This window comes from Erythrolamprus reginae, chromosome 1 (genome assembly GCF_031021105.1).
Source record: "Erythrolamprus reginae isolate rEryReg1 chromosome 1, rEryReg1.hap1, whole genome shotgun sequence".
Classification (NCBI taxonomy): Eukaryota; Metazoa; Chordata; class Lepidosauria; order Squamata; family Dipsadidae; genus Erythrolamprus; species Erythrolamprus reginae.
The window spans coordinates 87,871,199-87,893,876 of NC_091950.1; the positions used below are offsets into that span (position 1 = coordinate 87,871,199).

At 39.0% G+C, this 22,678-nt stretch overlaps 1 protein-coding gene across 11 annotated transcripts in view; it reads left to right on the plus strand.

The window, feature by feature from the left end:
• NUMB (NUMB endocytic adaptor protein) overlaps positions 1-22,678 on the plus strand; it is a 92,277-nt gene that overhangs the window by 60,832 nt on the left and 8,767 nt on the right. For 6 of the 11 annotated variants that reach the window (XM_070758289.1, XM_070758326.1, XM_070758281.1 and 3 more), the window contains exons 3-6: positions 5,982-6,056; positions 12,645-12,719; positions 14,993-15,133; positions 16,149-16,350. In XM_070758289.1, coding sequence (XP_070614390.1) covers positions 5,982-6,056; positions 12,645-12,719; positions 14,993-15,133; positions 16,149-16,350 — 493 coding nt within the window. Of the gene's footprint in view, positions 1-5,981; positions 6,057-9,910; positions 9,944-12,644; positions 12,720-14,992; positions 15,134-16,148; positions 16,351-22,678 lie in introns of all 11 variants that reach the window. The other 5 variants (XM_070758266.1, XM_070758248.1, XM_070758309.1 and 2 more) reach the window with 1 other exon arrangement.

The window sequence follows — 22,678 nt, forward strand, 5'->3', positions numbered from 1 at the left end:
AATTAGAATCACAAACCCATATGACCTCACATAAAGTATGAAAGTTAGCTTGCAGTGTTTAAATAGCAGGAAGAAGTCTTATAATAAACAAACATAAGAGTCTATTTGAACTGAAGAAAATGAGAACTAGCGTAAATCTCTAGACTGGCCAAGAAGAATTTTAAGAAAGACAGGGAAAGAATGATTATAATGGTGTTTTTAAAACATATTAAAACAGAAAATTCGTTTAAGGCAGCAGTTCTGTTCATTAGTAAGATGCAAATTGAATACTTGAAATTCTGGAAATAAAAGGTTTTAAACTTCCTTTCTGTCAGTTTGTGGAGTAGAATAGAGTTCACTGCAGCGTTAGTATGGAGCTCAATTCACCTGATTTTGCTGGGCATCTTTTTAAAGTGAGTCAATTACTCTTCAGGCAAACTGGTGAAATTTAAACACTACCGGTTATGATTGACTTCATTAGAAACTACTCAATTCCCCTGAATTGATTGAGTTATAAATTTAAATTACTTATAAGTATGTAAGTGGGATCTGTATATAGAAACATAGAAACATAGAAGTCTGATGGCAGAAAAAGACCTCATGGTCCATCTAGTCTGCCCTTATACTATTTTCTGTATTTTATCTTAGGATGGATATATGTTTATCCCAGGCATGTTTGAATTCAGTTACTGTGGATTTACCAACCACGTCTGCTGGAGGTTTGTTCCAAGGATCTACTACTCTTTCAGTAAATATCCAACTCTCCGTTCCATTTTCTTGGATAAGGAATATGCAGGAGGAGTTCTATTTCCTCAAGTTTAAAAAGAGTATGCTCTGCAAACTCCTTTAATTTTCTGACATTATTGTCAATGTTTTGCAGTACTATATATAATCCCTTGGTAACAACTCTTTTTCTAACATCTCTATTTAGTTTATTTATTATTTATTTATTAATTCGACTTCTAGGCCGCTCAATCCCAAAGGACTCAGTTCTTGTGTAACTACTCAGTTCTTTTGTAACTACTGAATATTGACTAATAAAGCAAGTCAAGACAACCCTGATGTCAGTATTTCTCTATTTCCTGGTAGGAGCACCTAGTATTTTGTGTACTGTACTGCCTTTGTTTTTCATAGTTGAGAGTTTTCTGTCCAAGAGTTTTCTGTCCAAGAGTTTTCTGTCCAAAAGCAAACAAACAGGAGTATTTGCAGTAGAATATTTGCAATGAGCCTGAGAAACAGCCTGTCAGAAGGTGGTAGCCAAGAAAGATCAAAAGTCAGAGAAGATTTTGAAACGTTCTTAAACCCTGTATTCTATTCAACTTTCCTTTTGGCAACAAATACTGATGGCTAGTCAGGAAGCTGTTTAAAATGATTAAAATGTCAACTGTACATGGAAACCTCCTAATTTTACAATTTTTTCTAGGTGAGTAGCATTTTTCTGGAAGGCCTTGAATGTGCATAAAGAATTTACTTTCAGGGAAAGTGCATTCTTTCCCTTGGCAAGTTATTTTAGCTATTCTTATAGTGCTACGACAATATTTTAGCTGCCTTTGATCTAAGTGATATAGCTGGAGTTTTATCTCTGTTCAAAAGAATGATTTTGAATAAGTGTACAACTTTGCAGGTGTTTAGTTCTGGATTCTTTGGTTTTAAAATAGGTATAATATTTCAATCAGTGTATGTAGTCAGTGTAGTAGTATTATTATTCATTTATTAGGGTATGGGATTAGCCTCAGGGGGCCTGGGCTCTCGTTTCCCCCTCATCCATGAAGATGGAACTTGGTGACCCTAAGCAGTCAGATACTCTCAACTCAATCTATGTTACATGGTTTACAAAGGAAATAATGTTGCTCCGTGGCATTGTCTATGGAAATTCTCAGTCATCCAGGTCATGGTTGTCCCAAAGGTGTTTTTTCAAAAGGCAACTGGACTTCTTTTGTTTTACTTGAGGATGCTTTGCTTCTTATCCAATGTATGATGAACCATTATAATAATCTATTAAAGTTGTGTGCTGCCTGACTGTCAATGAATTTGGGTGTCTCATAACAATCAAAGAAATTACAATAAAATTAAGAAAACATAAAATACGATAAAATATGGGAAGTGTGACAGATCAGACTGAGTAACACCCTGAAGCCAGGGTGTCACTCTCCCTCACCAAAGTCCCAGGTGAAGAATATAGTTCTTCATAATTCTTCTAAACAAAAGCAGGATGTGATCCATCTGGATCTTGGGAGGAACTTTATCCAAGAGGGCAGGTGCTACTATAGAAAAGATGCTCTGCCAGGTTCCTGATAGATTACAAATAATAATATCTTCTTAAAAACTTATAGTGTTGGAGCATTCACAACTTCTGGAGTCAAGCTGTTCCACTAATTAATTGTTCTAACTGTCAGGAAATTTCTCCTTAGTTCTAAATTGCTTCTCTCCTTGATTAGTTTCCACCCATTGCTTCTTGTCCTACCCTTAGGTGCTTTGGAGGATAGGTTGACTCCTTCTTCTTTGTGGCAACTCCTGAAATATTGGAGCACTGCTATCATGTCTTCCCTTGTCCTTCTCCTCATCAAACTAGCCATGCCCAGTTCCCACAACTGTAATCCTGTAAGGCAGTAGTGTCAAAGATTGCCAAGTTAAGTGCGTTTTTAGTAAAATAGGGAGGCTTATTCTGTGCCTGATGTATTAATTTGACCTTGATCCACCTGGAGACTTTGGTCAATAAAGCTTTGCAGACCAAGTGTCCTACAGCAGCAAAAAAGCAAGAGGCAATTATGTTTTAGCCTTCAGTCTCCTAATCATCTTCTCTGCACTTTTTCTAGAATCTCAACATTCTTTTTGCATCGTGGCGACCAAAACTGAATGCAATATTCCAAGTGTGGCCTCATAAGGCCTTATAAAGTGGTATTAACACTTCACGTGATCTTGATTCTATCCCTCTGTTAATGCAGCCTAGAAGTGTGTTGGCTTTTTTGGCAGCTGCTGCACACTGTTGGCTCATGTTTAAATAGTTGTCCACTAGACTCCAAGATCCCTCTCACAGTTACTACTATTGAGCAATGTACCACATATACTGTATCTGTGCATTTTGTTTTTCTTGGCCTAAATATAGAACCTTACTTTTTTCACCATTGAATTTCATTTTGTTAGATGGTGCCCATTGTTTGTTTAATTGAAGGAACCCAAAATGTGCCAATCCTGGAGAATAATAAATGGGCAGGCAGATGCTATGAGAGACAAGTGTCTCTCAAGTAGTCCTTCAAGTACCCAAGTCTATGCCCTCAAGTAATCAGACCATACTTATAGGTAACAACCAGCACCTTGAATTTCACCTGGACTAAAACTTGCAATCAATACAGCTCAGAAAGCAGAGTTTTGACATGGCTTGCACCACAGCATTCAGGAAAAGTTAAAGCTTTCCTGCAGCTCCCTGTAGATTGCATTGCATGAAGTGACTAAAGCATGAATGACTGTCTGAAGGGCCCTCAGCCTAAGAAAAGGCACACCCGTTGGAGTTGGGTAAAGGCTTTCCTGGCAACAGCTCCCAACAGGTTTTCAAGCAAGAGCAATGAGTCCAAGAAGACCCTCAGATTATGTTCCAACATTGAAAGGGGAAGCACAACATCCAAGATCAAAGATGGAACATTCCCGGATCTAGACCTAGATATCCATCACTGCTAATTGAAATTAATTTGTTATGACTTCACTAATGATCCCTGCTTTCTAGATTTTTTAAAAAAGTGGTAATAATAAGCCAGGTGACACAACTGTAGCCTATCATGAAATTATGCCTGTTTACCATGTACAGTCATTTTGATGTGATAGGAAATGATAGTTGTCATATTGATGACTTCAGAAAACTATTTATACTCTGTGATTGATTGATTGATTGATTGACTAACTGTGACATAAAATCAGTCTTGATTCTTAGCAACACTAGTTGTTGAACCATACAGGATGACATACGGTATCCTTAGCCTGAGTCTTCAGAATATCTAACACCTGGGACACTGCAACAGTGATGAATACAAGTCAGTTGCCAATGGGTTAATTTGATCTCATGACTGCAAGAATGCTGCCATGGTTGTAAGTGTAAAAATGATCATTAGTAACTTTTTTCAGTGCCACTATAACTTCAAAGGGTCACTAAACTAATGACTATAAGTCAAGGACTATCTGTATCCTCAGTTTTTTCAGTACAATTCAAAAGAGACAGTGGATCATCCTCAATCTTTCTTTAAATCTGTTTTATTTCTCTGAATACTTTTTTCCTGCTTGGATGGGGATGGAACTAGTCTACGGAGAGGGGCGGCATGCAAATCTAATAAATAATAATAATAAAATAATAATAACTAGAAACCTTCATGGACCCTTCCAACTCTTCTCATTCTATTATTCTTAATGTGTTGTGCCTGATAATAGAAACATAGAAGACTGACGGCAGAAAAAGACCTCATGGTCCATCTAGTCTGCCCTTATACTGTTTCCTGTGTTTTATCTTAGGATGGATATATGTTTATCCCAGGCATGTTTAAATTCAGTTACTGTGGATTTACCAACCATGTCTGCTGGAAGTTTGTTCCAAGGATCTACTACTCTTTCAGTGAAATAATATTTCCTCATGTTGCTTTTGATCTTTCCCCCAACTAACTTCAGATTGTGTCCCCTTGTTCTTGTGTTCACTTTCCTATTAAAAACACTTCCCTCCTGAATCTTATTTAACCCTTTAACATATTTAAATATTTTGATCATGTCCCCCCTTTTCCTTCTGTCCTCCAGACTATACAGATTGAGTTCATTAAGTCTTTCCTGATACGTTTTATGCTTAAGACCTTCCACCATTCTTGTAGCCCGTCTTTGGACCCGTTCAATTTTGTCAATATCTTTTTGTAGGTGAGGTCTCCAGAACTGAACACAGTATTCCAAATGTGGTCTCACCAGCGCTCTATATAAGGGGATCACAATCTCCTTCTTCCTGTTTGTTATACCTCTAGCTATGCAGCCAAGCATCCTACTTGCTTTTCCTACTGCCCGACCACACTGCTCACCCATTTTGAGACTGTCAGAAATCACAGTCAGTGATAAGCAGTGGTTAAGATGAAATCCTACCAGTATAAAACAAAATTAAGTATTTATAGAATCCATTAGAATTTTCAATATTCCTGCATAAATGTAATGTAAATATGATCTGTTGTCCACAAAAATCTTAAAACAAGATAAAGGTAACCCAATTAAACAAACGAGTCAAAAACATTATACATTCAAGAAAATGATCCAAAAGCAGTGTATTGGTGGGTGGCAAAAGCATGGATTTTTCTAGGATTATCAGTTTTTTCGAAGGGGAAATTCGAACCAGGTGTTGAGGTCAATGAGACGATAATTAGATGTGAGTGTGTGAGATCCTGCTTTATTTAAAGAACAGAATTCTGGTCTGATCTTCACAAAATAGATATGTGGAAATGTGTCGTGGCGTGAATAAAGGAGGACCTTGCATTTTACAAAATATGCATTCCAGCATAAAACTCTCATCCCAACTGTGAAATATAACCTTGGTAATATTATGGTTTGGGCTTTATTTGCTGCTTCTGGTTCACGACGCCTTGTCAACATGGATGAAACTATGAATTCCAATTTGTAACAGCAATTCTGTAGAAAAATGTCAGGATATACATAGATGAACCTAAGCTCAAAATGACACGCAGTAGGAAAAAACACGTGAGACCAAAGAATGGTTAAAGTCAAAGAAAATCAATGTTTTGAAATGGCCAAGTCAAAGTCTTAATCTTTTGGGCACTTCATGTCAGGAAGGCCACCAACATCCCTGATTTAAAGCTGTTCTATAAGGAGGAAGATTTCGGGTTTTGGACAGGTCTCACTATTTCTTGATGTTTTGCAGTATTATGTAAGTTTAAAACTTTGAATTATTGAATCTGGCTAACTAGATACAGGTCGATTGATATAAACAAGTTATTTTAATGTAATATCTTTTTCTTCCCTTTCATTATCAGTATCTGGGACACGTAGAAGTGGATGAATCCAGAGGAATGCATATATGTGAAGATGCAGTGAAAAGACTAAAAGCTGTATGTATACTAATTTATTTTATATCTTTCCAGCTTCAGATTGACATGTCTTTTCCTCCCCAAAAGCAATACATTTTTTATTAAAGTAGTAAAGGTATTGCGTATTATTACTGGGGAATTGCAGCGTAGCTTAGGAAGATTGTTGAAACAATGGCTCCTGATTGTGGTAGCTATCTCACACCTTAAATAATATTGAGAAACTTTGATTATCAATGTTGTGTTTGAAGACTTTGAAATATGATGTATCTATTGTCTTTGAGCTTATTATTTTTATAGTAAAAGCATCCTAGCTATTTGGAATAATTCTATATTCTAAGCAGAGACCAAAATTACTATTTTTAAATAGTAGATGTAGATATTTATGATATAGATGCAGTTGTATATAATATAGATATAGATATATCTGTTCAGAGGTTTTCAGTTAAACAGCTGACATTTGGTTCATAGAGCAGTTTTCATTCTGAACATCTGTTTTCACTTGTGTATGAAGAAATTGAGGGGGGGAAAAATGGGATGAAGATTGAAGTCCAGATTCCTCACTAATAAAAACAGCACATGCCATAATGGTCTTCCAACTGGTGTTGTTAGCTTTTGCTGTTTACTATTACATTCTTCTGGAACAGCAACCTAGACTCTAAAACTAAGCAGCACAGAAAATTTGTTTATAGAAATTACATGCAGGACAATTTAAAATGCAATAATTTTAGAAAGATACATTTGTTGGATGAACTCTAATTCAGACTTTCTGAATAAACCCATTTGTAGACGTTTATGTCATCTGAATTTTTCAGTGGTGTTTCTCTTGATTAAATTACAAGATGCCATTACTACTCTTACCTTGTTTTTACCTAATATTTGCAATATCTCCAAGTTTTTTTTAAAAAAACTGCTAAATATTTTCTAAGCACTTGTATGAAATTGAGCCCATGCAGCCTTTTAAAAATACTGATCCTTAATGCTAATTGTACTGATTTTTCCCCTTGAAGTCCTTTTTTTCAAACCATATTTTACTAATTACTTTTGTCACATAGATTAGTCTGTTAAAAACTTAAATAAAATGCAGTTTCGTAGAGTGAACTCCCATTTTAACCTGATGTATCTCCTTAGGCATTCTAAAGTTCTGAAATGTTCCATGTTGGGAAAGGCAGCAGTAGAATATAATTTTCTCAAAAACACTACTTGAGCCATTTAGAGGTGGTTGAGTCTAGATTTTCTTTTTAAATGTAGCCATGTTATGTTGACACAACACACCAGCTTGTGAATAACTGCACCCTTTTTTTCTGTACTGTTTTAGACATTCTAATGCCTGTTTCTTGCTTCAGTTGCTGTATTCACTGGATAACAAAAAAATACACAAAACATTTCACCCCAAAACATATACCCTGGTCTTCCCCCCCCCCCTTTTCCTAGGAATACTCATTCCTGCTTTTCCTTTTACATAGGGGAAAAACATATCCAAGCTCAGTTAAGGAGAATGGGAATCTTTTTATTATTACCTATTTCATTATGAAGCATTTCATTAATTCTATTTTGAATTGTATTTTGAATTGCATGCATTGACATTCAGCATTGTAAAGTTATAATTAAATGGAATGTTTGCTTGGAAATACTATTAAATCAGTTTTAACCCTACATTGTGCTAACTGCTTAAACTTTGGTCTATATTGAATTATGTTTTGTCAAAACAGTGAACAAATTTTGGAAAGACATGATGGCATGGTCTTGCAAATAATAACCATTGTTAATAGACAACCTAACATGTAGGAGAGAAATTGGAATGGTTGATTCTGACAATAGGGGAGGGTTGTGATATTAGGGCTGTTTAGCTGCGAAGTGGGAATCTTTTTCCAACTCGGCCTCTCCCAATCTGTTCATGACTGCAGCTTCCAAAATTCCCAACACATCTGTATTTTTCCTTCATACTTTTTAATTTAGTTTAAGTTGTCTTTAGTGTTGATGTTCTAACATATCAGGCTTTTGTTTGCAAGTATGATACATTTGTTAATATATGTTCTTGTTTTAGCAGGTACGAGAAACATAATTTTATTCTATTTAAAATATTAGTGGTGTTTCTGAATATTAACTTCCATAGCTATTCTAAATCCATTTTGCATGCTCTCAACTAATAATACTGTCTCTGGATCATCTCAATTTTTTCCATGTTAACATTTTCTGAAAATGAAACTAATTATAGTCTCCCAAACAAGATAGCTTCTGGTGTACCCTCTGAAAGATGATTATATTGATATTTAATGCTTAACTTGGCAGTGTGATAGTCATTTTTAAAAAACTACTTAGCTTTATGTTGTTCTTATTCTCAACAATTATTTGGGAATTCTGTAAGATTGTACTGCAATAATAAGCTACTTTGAGCACTGAAGCATAGTATCTTACATATTTTTTCATTATATATTCTGTTTGTGTCAGCAAGAAAATAACTATGATGATTGAAAGAAATCCATTGTTGATTGTACAAGGGCCTAAACTATAAACATCAGAGAAATCCATAGGCGTGTGACAGATATGGGAAAATTTAGGGGGGGGGGGGGATGACAACTTGCAGATTTCTAAGAGGGGAAAATACTCATTTGCAATAGCACATCATATTGATGGAGAGGTTTTCTCCCAACTATCATGAACCTATGAATTTGGAAGGCTATGATCATGTGAATAAAAATATTTCATATGCCATACCAATGATTATTACGCTCTTGTTTCTTCCAATCCTGATTAATACTTTTGAGAAAAATACATTGAGGCTTTTATTTGTGATTGAAACAGGTAAATAGCTCTAAAATAAGCTTCATGTAAAATGTATACTAGTTCTACCAAATTTAATTGTATATCAAATTGTAACATCCATTTTATTTAACTGGGCATGTTAAATATATATTGTATGTTGCCTCTGCAATTTGGATAATATTGGATGATAAATATAGTTGGGACAGGAAATAAATTGTGCTGTGTAAATTGTGATGTTGGATTTCCAGCTTTCTAGTCAGTACTGGAAAAGAAATGAAGGTTGTCATTCAGGACATCTGGAAGAATGTTTTTGAATCTTTGCACTTTAAGCTTTGTGAACTTCAACTCCCAGCTGCTCTGGTTAGAGAATTCTGGGAGTTGAACTCTACACGACTTAAAGTTGCAAAGGTTGCTATTCCAGTTTTTAGAAGAACACTCATTTTCCTTGACAGTTTGTGAAAAGAAATATACGGAAAGAATAATTTGTGTGATGTTAGCAAGAATTTAGTGTGAAGCCTTTTAGAAAAAAACATTTAGATTCTACTCAGCAAGAAAGACTTGGCATAAAGATGCTCTACATTTTTGCCAGATCAGCTTCAGAAATATGATTTGAGAATAACCGGATGAGTATATACGTTTGAACATTTTAAAAAAGCAACCCCCCAAAGCAATATTCATGCTGTTAGATCTCTGTTAATAATTTCCAGTTTTCAAAATGTCATACATTAATCTGTGTGTTCCAAGTCATCATCACCCAATTTGGAATGAGTCCATGTCTGCTGCCAAGTTTGGCTTGTAACCCAACTAAAAGCTAAAGGAATAAACAAAATGAAGCAAACATTTTGCATGAAATTGGATTTGATTATTCTTTTTTTCCTCTTTCCACTGATTTCAGAGCTATATGCTGTCCTAATAAAAGTCCACGTAAAGCCTTTTATATGTATTTTCATGGGACTTTTCATATCTGCCTGTCACATCCTCTATGGATAACTCTTAAGCATTCCCTATTTTCCTTCAACCCCCATTTTTATATGTATATGTTGGTTTGAAACCTTGGGACACTTTAGCTACCTACAGTAATAGCATTCGACTTGTCCCCCCTGTTCCTCCAGGAAAGGAAGTTCTTCAAAGGCTTCTTTGGAAAAGTAAGTTTAATGATTCATTGTGTTTGTGCTGTAAGGAGTTACATCCATAGTATAGCATTGTGATATGTATGAGAGCCTACAAAATGAATGGCAACAAAACATGTCTGAGAGCTTGTAAAAGGTTCTCCACTCACCCCACCCTCAAAGGTCTCACATCATAGATTCTGGTCAAGCTAGAATCTTTTGGGCTATATAATTTAGGGTTATGTTTATAATTTACATTCAGTAAAAAGTAATTTCTGAATTAATGAATGACCGACTTACTGTTCAAGAGTGCTGATATTTCCAGCTCTTCTGAGTGTGTGCATTTAAAGTTTTCATCCTGCCTTTTCATAAGGTGACCATCAAGGTAATTTAAGTGCAGATGTTCATTTGGGAAATTGAAACAGGGAAAAAAAGGAACGGCAGACAAAGTGCAGCAAACTTATTAACAGTAATGAAGAATGCTGATATTAGTTCTACATTGCATCAAATTTAGGGGTGTAATACCACAAGTATAATGAGATATAATCACAAAACTCTTGATTCAGTGCTAAACCACACAAAACCATAGACAGACATTAAAAGATGAACAACCGGATGCTCAGTTCAGTAAACAGATAAGTTCAGAAGACAGGGTTGAAACCAGTTATTTGGAATTACAAGGGAAAAGATTTAAAATAATTTTGCATGGATGTGAGTTGTTTTAACAAAAGACAAACTGTTTCAGAATTCTTAGCTTTTGAAAATAAGAAATCAAAGTTCAAAAAAGGTTACTTTTGCATACATAAATTTAAATAGATTCTCTGAAATGAAACTGATGCCCTTCTATGACTAAAAGTGTTTCCTTTATTTATTTGCACTTTATATATGTTTAAGTAACTTTTCTTAACATCTGTGGTGACTACTATTCTCTGCTATAAAGTTGTAATCCCTTCTTGGAATAGAAAAATTTACCTTAGCAGTAAGATACTTTTAGCTATTCAACTGACTTCACGTAATTATTTTGTAATCCTTAATAACCTTCTCTATACGAAAGTCCAATTTTATCCTTATTTTGCAGATAGAAGCTATGATTGCTGTCTTAATGCTACTTTAATTAAATCATGACAGAGATGAAGTTTGAAGGGAAGATAGCATGATTCCTAATTTAGTATTTTCATAACTACAAAAATCAAAGCCATCCAATATCTGAAGCTTAAGCTTTGGCATGATTCATGATAGAGACATTTTACTACATAATTAGATGAAAAATCATAGTACAATTATGACCAGAAAGGCAGAATATAAATGAAAAAATATCAAATATTTTTGATAAATCTATATGTTATGGTGCATGTAATAATCTTTTACCATACATGTTTAGTCTTAAGCTAAATTTTAAAGCTGTAAATAGGTTCACAGTAAGCTTTAAAGTTGTATAGTAGATGAAAAAGCAAAATAAACAACTACTGAATATTCTTTTTTACTACAGTAAAAAAGTACCAAATTAACAATATTTTAGTCTCTGATCTGCCAAGTTATATAAATTGAGAATTTAGCAAAGCATTCCATATTAAAACACAGCTGAAATAACCATAGTGTATTTGATGTTACATAAGCAAATTAGGTTATACAATACAGGACAGGAGGTGAAAACTGCCACAATCACTAAGCATATTATCTGTGAGAAATATATTTCACTACAAAGAATGGTAAATGGAGATAATCAAACTGCTCTTTTCTTTTTGAGCTGTGCTTCCACTATCATTTCTGGAATAATTCCTTATTTTAATTTGTATTTGTGTTGATTTCTAAAAGTCCAGCCTGGATAATGGATTTATGTATTTACTTTAATTTCTGTAACTGTCCATCTCACATATATGATTTTGGACAGTTTACAACTACTAAAATAATAGATGACAACATAAAAACAATTCACCCCATTTCCAGTCAGTAACTCACATCTCTTCTACAGAGTTACTGTGAGTCTTCGGACAGGGGCAGCATACAAATCTAATAAATAATAATAATAATAATAAAAAAAATAAGATGGATTGACTATATGTACTTCCTTGTGCGCTTTAAGGAAAGGCAGGATAAAAATATACCTAATATGGAAAGATCATTAATATTTTTGGAAGGATGGTTTAGATGTTTTAAGTAAATTCATAAAAGGTGGGGTGGGAAAGGCAGGATTTTAGTTTCCATATTTATAGAAACATCCATATATCTGCAAGGACTGCCTTCCATTACCAGTTAGCTTAAAATAAAAGGCAGTAGAAGTGAACTTAATGGCAGTGTTATGCATAATTCCTTTGAGAGGAACTTGGGTGGAATGTTGAGATAAAGGGAAAACAAGAACATTGACTGCGAAAAGTTGGAAGGGGGAAAGCTACTTGTGATGTAACTCCTTAAGCATCAGAGTTAACTGATGGTTTATTTGGTTTTAAATAGGTAAAGAATTTAAGTTTGAATTCTTTGCCTTTATATGAGTTTTTTTTAACCCACTTGACTCATCCTGTTCTTTCCCCTTCCTTTTGCACTGTGTTTTTAAAAACTGGCTTCAGCTTGGTTCTCTGGAGCTCTTGCTGTTTGAACTGAATATCTGGCTTTGGGCATTCCTGCTGGAGTTGGATATCGTCTCTATGACTTTTGTGCTTCTTGGAAAGAGGAAATCAGAATTCAGTTTGTTTAACAGCCTAGCAATAATCCTTTTTTTCTCCTTTTCCTTCCCCGCAAGAGTGGAAAGAAGGCAGTTAAAGCAGTCCTGTGGGTTTCGGCAGATGGACTCAGAGTTGTGGATGAGAAAACAAAGGTTAGCTGCTGTTTGGTTTTGAGTCAGCATTGATTAAACAAAATGTTGTCTGATCTTTTCATATAAGTCAATACAAAATTTTATGTTGTCTTTTGACGTCTTCAATGAATAAGTGTATGCCTGAACTGATAAAAATAGGGTAAAAAAATCCTGATAAAGAAATATTGAATGGTTAAAAACTTAGTTTACTGGATATGATAGGGAACAAAGTCCTACAAAAATCCCACAATTGGCTGAATTAACAATCTGCTAATACATAAATCAAGATGCAGAAACTACAGTGCTAAGATCAAGCGGTAGCTCACTTAATTCTTCATCCTAGTTTCTGAAAGGCTTGCTGTTAGCACACGTTGTATACAACGTTCAGACTAAATATATATCCACTTAGCCATCCAGCTTCTACTTCATTAGCTTGTTAAGCAGAACAGCATGAGACATTCTGCTAAAACTAAGATATTTTATAGCTGCAGTGTTCTCTTAAAATACCCAGCCAAAAATCAGAAACAAAAATAAATAAATAAATAATAAAATAATTAAAAAAAAAAAACGTAGATTGCCAAAACGTATTCTTGGCAAATCTATGTGACTGTGAGTACAGTTAGTCCTCAACTTACAACAGTTCATTTAGTGACTGTTCAAAGTTACAACAGGTCTGAAAAAAAGTGACTTACGACAATTTTTCACACTTAGTACTGTTGCAGCATTCCTGTGGTCATATCATCAAAATTCAGATGTTGGTTCATATTTATGATGGCTGCAATATCTTGGGGTCACGTGATCCACTTTTGCCACCTTCTGACAAGCAAAGTCTTTGGAGAATCCAGATTCACTTAAAGAACCATATTACTGATTTAACAAATGCAAATGCAAAGTCGTAAAATGGGGTAAACTCACTTAACAAATGTTTCACTTAGTAGCATAAATTTTGGTCTCAATTGTTGTCGTAACTCGAGGACTACGTATAGTTGTTATATGGTTTTCAGGCTGCTTACAGATTGATATCCCTATAATATCTAGACTATTTCTGCCTGTGGTTGTTAAAATAACAAATCTATACTTTCCTAGATTTTCATTTTTTTTTCTTTTGAACAAAGGAGATTTGTCCTCTGTAGTCATGTAGCCCTTCTCTTTTCGTCCATGATTTATCAATTATAATACAGAAAGTTTGACCGGACCATAAATGCATTATTTCAGTTCATTTGGATGTAATGGAGATTTAAACATTCAAAATAAAATAGGTATTCCCTGACCATTTTGTATCTGTCCCAAAATTAAATGATTCTTTTCACAATTGTCTTGTAGGACACATACTTTCCTGTTAGAGAAAAATGAGTCAGAATAGAATTCGAGTAGCTCAGCCTTTTCTTTGTTACCTTATTCCCATTTTGGTGCCTTCAGTAAGCAGATGGCATGCTGATCTTTTTTTCTTTTTAATATCCGAAGAAGCTCTTTTTGTTTTTCTTGGCATCACCAACATCAGCTGATAACTATGTCCCCCATTGCTATTATTATATGCCTCTTTGAAAGAACTTCCGTTTGCGTTCAGAGAGTGTCGACTACATTTTCTCCTTGGCTGGGAGGCACTAGGAGACATTAACGGCAACTATATTTGTTCCTCTGCTTATTTTAAATTTAATTAACTTCGTGTTCACGGTGGTGCTAGCTTTGCTCATATAGATTTCTTAGCAAGTGTGATACTTCTAACACACAGTGAAACTCTGCCTCCTTTTCTAATAATACTTCAGTTCATTTTGAACAAATTATATCCTTCAATTACTGTACTCCCATTATATAAACCATCCATCAAGATCCCCATTATTTCTATGAAAACTTATTTGTATTGGAAGTTAAATTTGATCTTAATGTGTTTCTTCTATGCCGAGCATTAGTGCAGAGAGGTTGAATTTTAGGCTAATGTTTTTTTTAATTGTTGCTTAATAGATTACTAATAGATTTCTAGCAACATTGTCAGCTTCTTCTAAGATACATACACAGACCTGTAGATTTACAACACATCTGAAGATGTTACTGTCTCCAATTCCCATAGAACTCATTTTAAAGCCCGTCTGATCAAGCTTACCAGACTTCAGCGAAATAATATGTTACCAGTCCTTGAGAGATGCAACGTATCCTGTGCCAGAAATCTGTATTGATTAAAACATTTACCTGTATTGGGAAAACATTTTTGTTTTGAAAGACAAGTTGAAAAACATATTGCTGTGGTATTCCAAATTCCTGAAATGATTTGAAAGATATTGTCTTTTTTTTTAAAGGATCTTATAGTTGATCAGACAATAGAGAAGGTCTCCTTCTGTGCTCCAGATAGGAATTTTGACCGAGCGTTTTCTTACATATGTCGAGATGGTACTACAAGACGTTGGATATGTCATTGCTTCATGGCTGTCAAGGACACAGTAGGTCTCCTTTTTACTTGATAAAGAGTAATATCTCAAGTACAAATCAATACTGTGTGGGGAATGTTTCCTGGATTTTAATTCAACTTTAATATATAAATTATGCAAAATTAAAATTGCGTGATTTTTATTTGCTGGAAGCTTGTATTATGGCCTTGTGTGGTATATCAAACAGTGGGCTATGAGCCGGAATGCTAAATTGTGCTCGCCGCCACAGCTCATACGTTCTTGCAGGGCCAGCGCGATCTTGCTGCTGCACCTGTGGAGGTAGGAAAATCACACATGGAGCTGTAGGTGCGCCCGTGTTTCGGCGAGGGTTTTTTGCATGCCGAAACGCGGATGCACCTGTGGCGCCATATGCGATTTTGCTACCTCCACAGGTGCAGAAGCACAATCATACTTACCTTGCAAGCAGTTACGAGCCACAATGGTGAGCGCAATTTAACGTTCTGGCTCGTATATCATATATATGTGTTTGCCACCCACTGCTGAGTATATCAATTATGTGTTTGCCACCCAGAGTCCTAATTTAGTCTACAGAGAGGGGCGGCATACAAATCTAATAAATAAATAAAATAAATAAATAAATTATTTTGGCTGTCTATAAATGCAGTAAATAAAGCCTTATGGATTTGAACCTTATGGATTTGAATCTAAATACTGTATATTAAATTCTTACAGATTGTAACAGTCCAGTGCATATTTTGTTTCGAATGATGGACTTTTATCTACTTGCGCTGTACAAATTATTTAAAATGTGAAAACTTAACTGATTTTTATAACAGCATTTTAGTAGGTATTTGGTCAACATATTTTAGTATCACTAAAAGTATTTAGTCTCCTTTTCTCCAAATGATTAAAAATAATGTGATTTAAAACGGGTTTCATTTGTTGCTCCGAACTTTTTGGGTTGGATTTTACACAAAAAGGTTGATTATATGGAGTGCCAGCTATCATTTGGCAGTAGTTGGGTGGTTTCTGATTTTGTTTCTAATTAATGTGAGATCTTTTTCAGGGAGAGAGGTTGAGTCATGCAGTTGGCTGTGCATTTGCAGCGTGTTTGGAGCGAAAGCAAAAGAGAGAGAAAGAATGTGGGGTGACAGCCACCTTTGATGCCAGTAGAACCACTTTCACAAGGGAGGGGTCATTCAGGGTTACTACGGCAACTGAACAAGCAGAAAGAGAGGAAGTCATGAGACAAATACAAGACATCAAAGGTAACAGAATACAAATCTGACCATTTCAAGTATAGGTTGCCTTGTTGAATTCTTTCAAATATTATAGATATTTTCAGGCCAAATAATGTATCAGTAATATGTTTAACTTTAGTGCCAGGTATAACAGTCATAATGTATTTAACAAGCATTTCTCCGTACTGAAGGAGCGGGTCCAGCAGTCACATGGGTTGCTCATGTCCAATCCGGTGGAACTGAGCCTAGTATTAAAAAAGCTTGCCGGATCCGCCCCTTCCCCAGAATTCGCTCAGTTCGCATATCCTGCGGTTGTATGTGATAGCTCGTTCAACATTCTAACACCTTCCCTTCGATCTTTTCCTTCAAAAAGTAGTAAGATTTATTGTCTTTAATTATTTACTTGCACTAATTGCGCCAGCCGTTTTAAAGAAAAAAAGAAAAAAAGCGGCTAGGCTTTTTTCCTTGGGAGAAGTTGCGGTTTCGTTTTCCCCCGGCGGTTTTGCCGGTTACGATTCCTGCGGCCGCTTGTGGATTCTTCTAATCCTTTGGCCTGGAGGTCCTGGTGCAAGTATTTATCTATTGAATTATTGATTATTTATTGTATACAAAAATATTTAAGGGCTTAAGAAATACCTCCTGCGGAGTGAGACGCCTTCTAGTCTCCTGGACTTAGTCGATCGCTTCCCCTTTAAGAGATTTTAAGCAGCGATCTTTTTCGGCGCGAAGGCCTTCGCGCCCTTTTTAAATCTAGGCCTCTCGTGTTGGCCCCCTGCCAGCCGTGTAGGCCTCAGTCCACCGCGCGGATCCCGGAGCGGGCCTTGGGGGTCCCAGGCTAAATTCTCCACCGGCTAAGCCTCCAACCAGAGTGCCTTGGTTTACTTAATTATAAAGTTTAGGGAGGCTGGCCCCGCTGGGTTTGGGGGCACGAACTCTGGGTTTGCCCAGATTGTCCTCAAGTTTCAGCAGCTTCGAGGCCTCGAAGCAGGATCCATTCCTCTTGGGAAGTCCTTGAAATTCTTCTCCTTATTATTCAGTTATTGGCTCAGCCTTGTCTTCTGTTAATTGTCAGACTATGGCTACCTTTCCCAAGAGAGGCACAACTAAAGGTCCCAGAGAGGCCAGGCCTACAGGCGATGAGATTACTAGTATCCCCCAGGCCTCTTCCTCCTCTTCTCCAGGGGCCCGCCCCCCGACCAAGGTCACCAGGGCCGAGAAGAGAAGGGACCTAGCCCTACAAAAAATCCATGACAAATCAGCAAAACGTTTGAAAGTGCAGGCCCAAGTAATCAGTAGTCAAGACCCCCCAGAGGCTTCTAGTCTGCCTCCTTCTGGGGTCCCTGTGTTATCTCTGGATGAGCCAAACCTAGACAGACCCCAACCTAACCTATGGGGCATAGGTCCAGAGGAACCAGATATTATTGAAGATTCCCCCCAGCCAGGATCCTCCCAGGCCTTTAGGGATTCTTCTGCCATTTCTGCTGACATTTCCAGTTTACCTCCTGAGTTCCAGTCTATTTTTGCTGTGTTGTCCAAAGCCATTGATGCCAAACTCTCCACCATCAATGAGCTTCCCTTACCTCTTCCTCCTTCTCGCTCCTCCCGCCCCTTGGGTTCTCCCCCAGCGGTCAGAGCTCCTATTCAGGATGATTCAGATTCCTCCCAGGATGAATATGAGGATATAGAGGATGATGAGGATGCCTTTCAAGGCCTATCAGATGATGAGGAATCCCAAATAAAGGTTCCTCCTCCTATTACTATTTTTCCTTCTCAATTATTCAAATCTCTCCTCCTCAAAGCTAGAATTTCTACGGGATTAGCGGCCCAGGAGAAACAAGCCTCCACTTCCACTGATCCCCCGGAGGAGAATTTACCTTACTTCACAGAGGAACAGGAGGATAACGAGGTAATTCCTATGCCTAAGTTGTTTAAAGATGCTTTACTCAAACAGTGGGAATTTCCAGCCTCTGGCCTTAATCCCTCCACCAAGGACAGAAAGTTGTACAAACTTTCCTCTTCCTATGAAGAGCTTCTATCCTTTCCCAAACCGGATGAACCTGTCAAGATTCTTCACTCGGCAGCGGCTGTGCCAGGCGAGGCGGAGGAAGTCCTCCGCCCAGAGGACAAGCGCATTGAGCAAATGCTCAAAAGAGGATTCACCGCTGATTCCTGGGCCACTAAAAGCTCTGCAGCGGCTTCCTTTTTCTCCAGAGCCATGCTGCTGTGGCTTCGCCAACTTCAACAGCATATTCCTCCCGATGACTTGAGAGGTCAACAAGACTTCAACAAGGTTTTTGCAGCTGCCCAGTACGTGGCTGATGCCACCTTGCAATCTACTAGATTTTCTGCTAAGTCTATTGCAGCTTCTACTACGGCAAGAAGACTCCTATGGATTCGCCCTTGGCAAGCGGGAGTTCGCCAAAAGTGGCAGTTATCCCAGGGTCCCTTAAAGCGCGACCTTCTCTTCGGTGATCTTCTGGATCCACTCCTCACGGAAACCACGGACAAGAAGAAAGTTTTGGGTCCAACCACAAAAAAGGCTACCAAAACGCAGTCCTTTCGTCGCCCAGGGCGCCAGCAAGATCAAGCGGCTTCCTACCAGAGATCTCCAGGTCAGTATTCCCCCCGCTTTCGTTCCCAAGGTAGGAACTCCAGGGGTAGAGGGTTTCGCTTCCAAAGGGGAGCTTCCTCTAACAGGGCTTCAAAAAAACCTAGATGGTAATCCTACCTCTATTCCCATAGGGGGTCGCTTAGCTCATTTCGCCTCTAATTGGCGGCTCACCTCCAAGGACCCTTGGGTCATTGACACTGTTCAAACAGGCCTTCTTTTAGAATTTATTTCTCCTCCCCCTAAACGTTTTATTTCCTGCCCTTCTCCCAGGTCATCCTCAGATTGTAACCGTATGGAGGAGGCCATTTCTCATCTATTGTCCATCAGAGCCATTCAACCGGTCCCTTCCGGTCAGAAGGGCCGAGGTTTTTACTCCATCCTATTTATGGTTCCAAAGTCCTCCGGAGGTTGGAGAGCTATTTTGGATTTAAAGAAACTAAATTTATTCATCAAATATAGAAAGTTTAAGATGCACTCCTTGTCTTCTATTTTGGCCGCCATTCACTCGGGAGATTTCATGGTCTCCTTAGACCTCACTGAGGCCTACCTTCACATTCCTATAGCCAAATGCCACAGAAAATTTTTACGTTTTTCCTTTCAAGGCAGGCTCTTCCAGTATAGGGCGATGCCATTTGGCCTTTCCTCGGCCCCTCGGGTCTTTACAAAGCTCTTGGGCTCCCTGGCGGCCTATATCAGGGCATTTCCCATCCACATTTTATGTTATCTTGATGATATTTTAATTCATGGGAACTCCCTAGAGAAAGTGAAAACAGACCTTTCTGTCACCATGTCAGTCCTTCAGGACCATGGATTTTCCATCAACTTTGATAAGAGTCACCTCCAACCCTCCACATCCATTTCTCACCTGGGATCCATTATTGATTCAGAATCCTCCCAGGTTTTTCTCTCTCCCGAGAGAAAACTCAGTATAGTGGAGTTAATTTCTAACATTTTATCTAATTCTTCAGTTTCCATAGTCACTCTATCTTCCCTTTTGGGGAAGATGGTGTCATGCATAGGCATCATTCCCTGGGCTCGCCTTCATGCTAGGGAACTCCAGTGGCTCCTGTTACCTTTTCAGAGATCAGGGCACAGCAACTCAAATCGACGCATTGTCATCCCACTGAGTGTTCGCAGATCCTTCAAGTGGTGGAAGTCTCCGGCCATGGACAGAGGATCCCCGTTCAGGTGCCCGGATCAATTTGTCATCACCACAGATGCCAGTCTATCGGGATGGGGCGCCCACGCCCAGGGGATGATAGCCCAGGGCACGTGGTCCCCGGAGGAAGCTTCCAGGCCAATCAATTGGCTAGAGTTAAGAGCCGTTTCCCTGGCTCTGAAGCATTTCTCTCCTCGCATTCCCAACCGGCACGTTCTCATTCTCACCGACAACATTGCCACGAAAAGCCACATTTGCAGACAGGGGGGCACGAGATCCAAGGCTCTCATGAGGGAGGCCCTCAAGCTGGGCCTTTGGGCGGAAAAACATCTCCAGTCGCTCCTAGCCGATCACATCTCGGGGAGTCTCAACGTCCAGGCGGATTGGCTATCCCGGGCAACGATAGACCCAGGAGAGTGGAACCTCCATCAAAACCTGTTCCATCAAATCACCCTCAGATTCGGCCTACCAATTCTGGATCTCTTCGCAACCAATGCGAACGCCCAACTCCCTCGCTTCTATTCCAGATTTCCATCCCCGGGAGCGGAAGCGATCAATGCCCTCCGGAGTCCATGGCCTCCAGGCCTACTCTACGCATTTCCTCCAATTCCAATCCTCCCGGACGTGATTCACAGGGTCCTCACCGAGAGGGCCCGAGTAATCCTAATCGCCCCTCACTGGCCCCGCCGGCCCTGGTTCGCGGATCTCCAACAGCTGTCCGTCCAGGACCCTTGGCGACTCCCCGTTTCGGGGGATATGCTGCGGCAGGGGGCCTCCTTCCATCCAGACCCGGAGTGGTTCCACCTCACCGCCTGGCTGTTATCAGGAGAGATTTAGAGCTGCGTGGTCATGACCCCGATTCAGTGGAGGTCATTTTAAAGGCCAGAAGGGGTTCGACCAATCGAATCTACGACCACACGTGGTCCAAGTTTCACCAGTGGTGTCTACAGGAAGGTCTCTCCCCTCTGTGCATCCCCATACACAGAATAATTTCCTTCCTTATGCAAGGCTTCCATAAAGGACTTTCCACCAGCACCCTCCGGCGTCATCTGGCAGCCATTTCATCTGTCCTAGGAGGTCCCCGCAGACAGCCTCTCCGATCCTTCCCTGAAGTTCAGGAATTCCTCAAGGGCATAGCCAACCTCAGACCTTCCAAGGTCCACAGGTACCCATCATGGGATTTGCCACGGGTTCTCCATTCCCTCACGCAGGCACCATACGAACCCCTAAAATCGGCGTCCCTCAGGTACCTATCCTTTAAGGTAGCATTCCTGGTGGCTATTACCTCTGCTCGACGCATTTCGGAGCTGGCTGCCCTCTCAATCAGGCAGGACCTTTGCCAATTCCATCAGGACAAGGTAGTCTTGCGACTGGACCCCACCTTCTTACCCAAGGTCAGTTCCATGTTCCACAGATCTCAGGATATTGTCCTACCTTCCTTCTGCCTCCAACGAGACCATCCCTTGGCAATTAGATGGCACACCCTGGATCTCACCAGAGCGCTGAGAATCTATATCCAACGCACAGGACCCTTTCGGAGGTCAGAAGCACTTTTTGTAGCCTATCATCCCAGAGTCATGGGGGCCAAAGTGTCTTCAACAGTAATAGGCCGTTGGATCAGAGGGACTATATCTAAGGCCTATGAGTCGGCCTCCCTCTCAGTTCCAAGGAACATCACAGCGCATTCCACCAGGAGCGCAGCCACCTCGGCTGCTTGGGCGACTCAAGCCCCGTTGGAGGAGGTCTGCAAAGCAGCCACTTGGGCCTCGCCAAATTCCTTCATCAGGCACTACAAGATTGATTCTTACGCTTCAGCGGACGCTGCCTTCGGCAGAAGGGTACTCCAATCCGTTATCTCACACGATAGCAAGCTAATCCCACCCTAGGGACCATCTATTGGGTATGTCCCATGTGACTGCTGGACCCGCTCCTTCAGTACGGAGAATAGGCGTTGATTGCTTACCTGAACGCCTCTTCTCGTACGGTGAGCGGGTACAGCAGTCACTTCCCGCCCTTGTATGTGTCTTCTTTATCTTTCTATATCTTTCTTCCTCTAACAATGAGAGTTGAACACTACAGAGCTTCACAACTGAGCCTAGTCTATGGATTCGCGAATTCTGGGGAAGGGGCGGATCCGGCAAGCTTTTTTAATACTAGGCTCAGTTCCACCGGATTGGACATGAGCAACCCATGTGACTGCTGTACCCGCTCACCGTACGAGAAGAGGCGTTCAGGTAAGCAATCAACGCCTATTCTTTGTGTTGTAGAAGATGTTGCAAATTTCTTTGTTTTTGTATGTTTTCATTGTGTTTATATGGTAGATGTTTTCTTCATTTCTGCTCTTCATTTTTCTGGAAATTCTGTGTCTCACCCAGATATGGAGAAATATCTCTATCTTGGTAAAATGTGGGTTTAATGTTTGCCAAAATGGAAGTCAGCTACTACTGTTAAATTGGAAAAGTCTTGAATATAATCTGATACCTACAATATCTAACAATATATAATTTAGTCAGTCTTTAATCTCCATAGGAAAATAGGACCCAGGATAGATTTTGAATCTCATGTCTTCATAAAGCATTTTTATC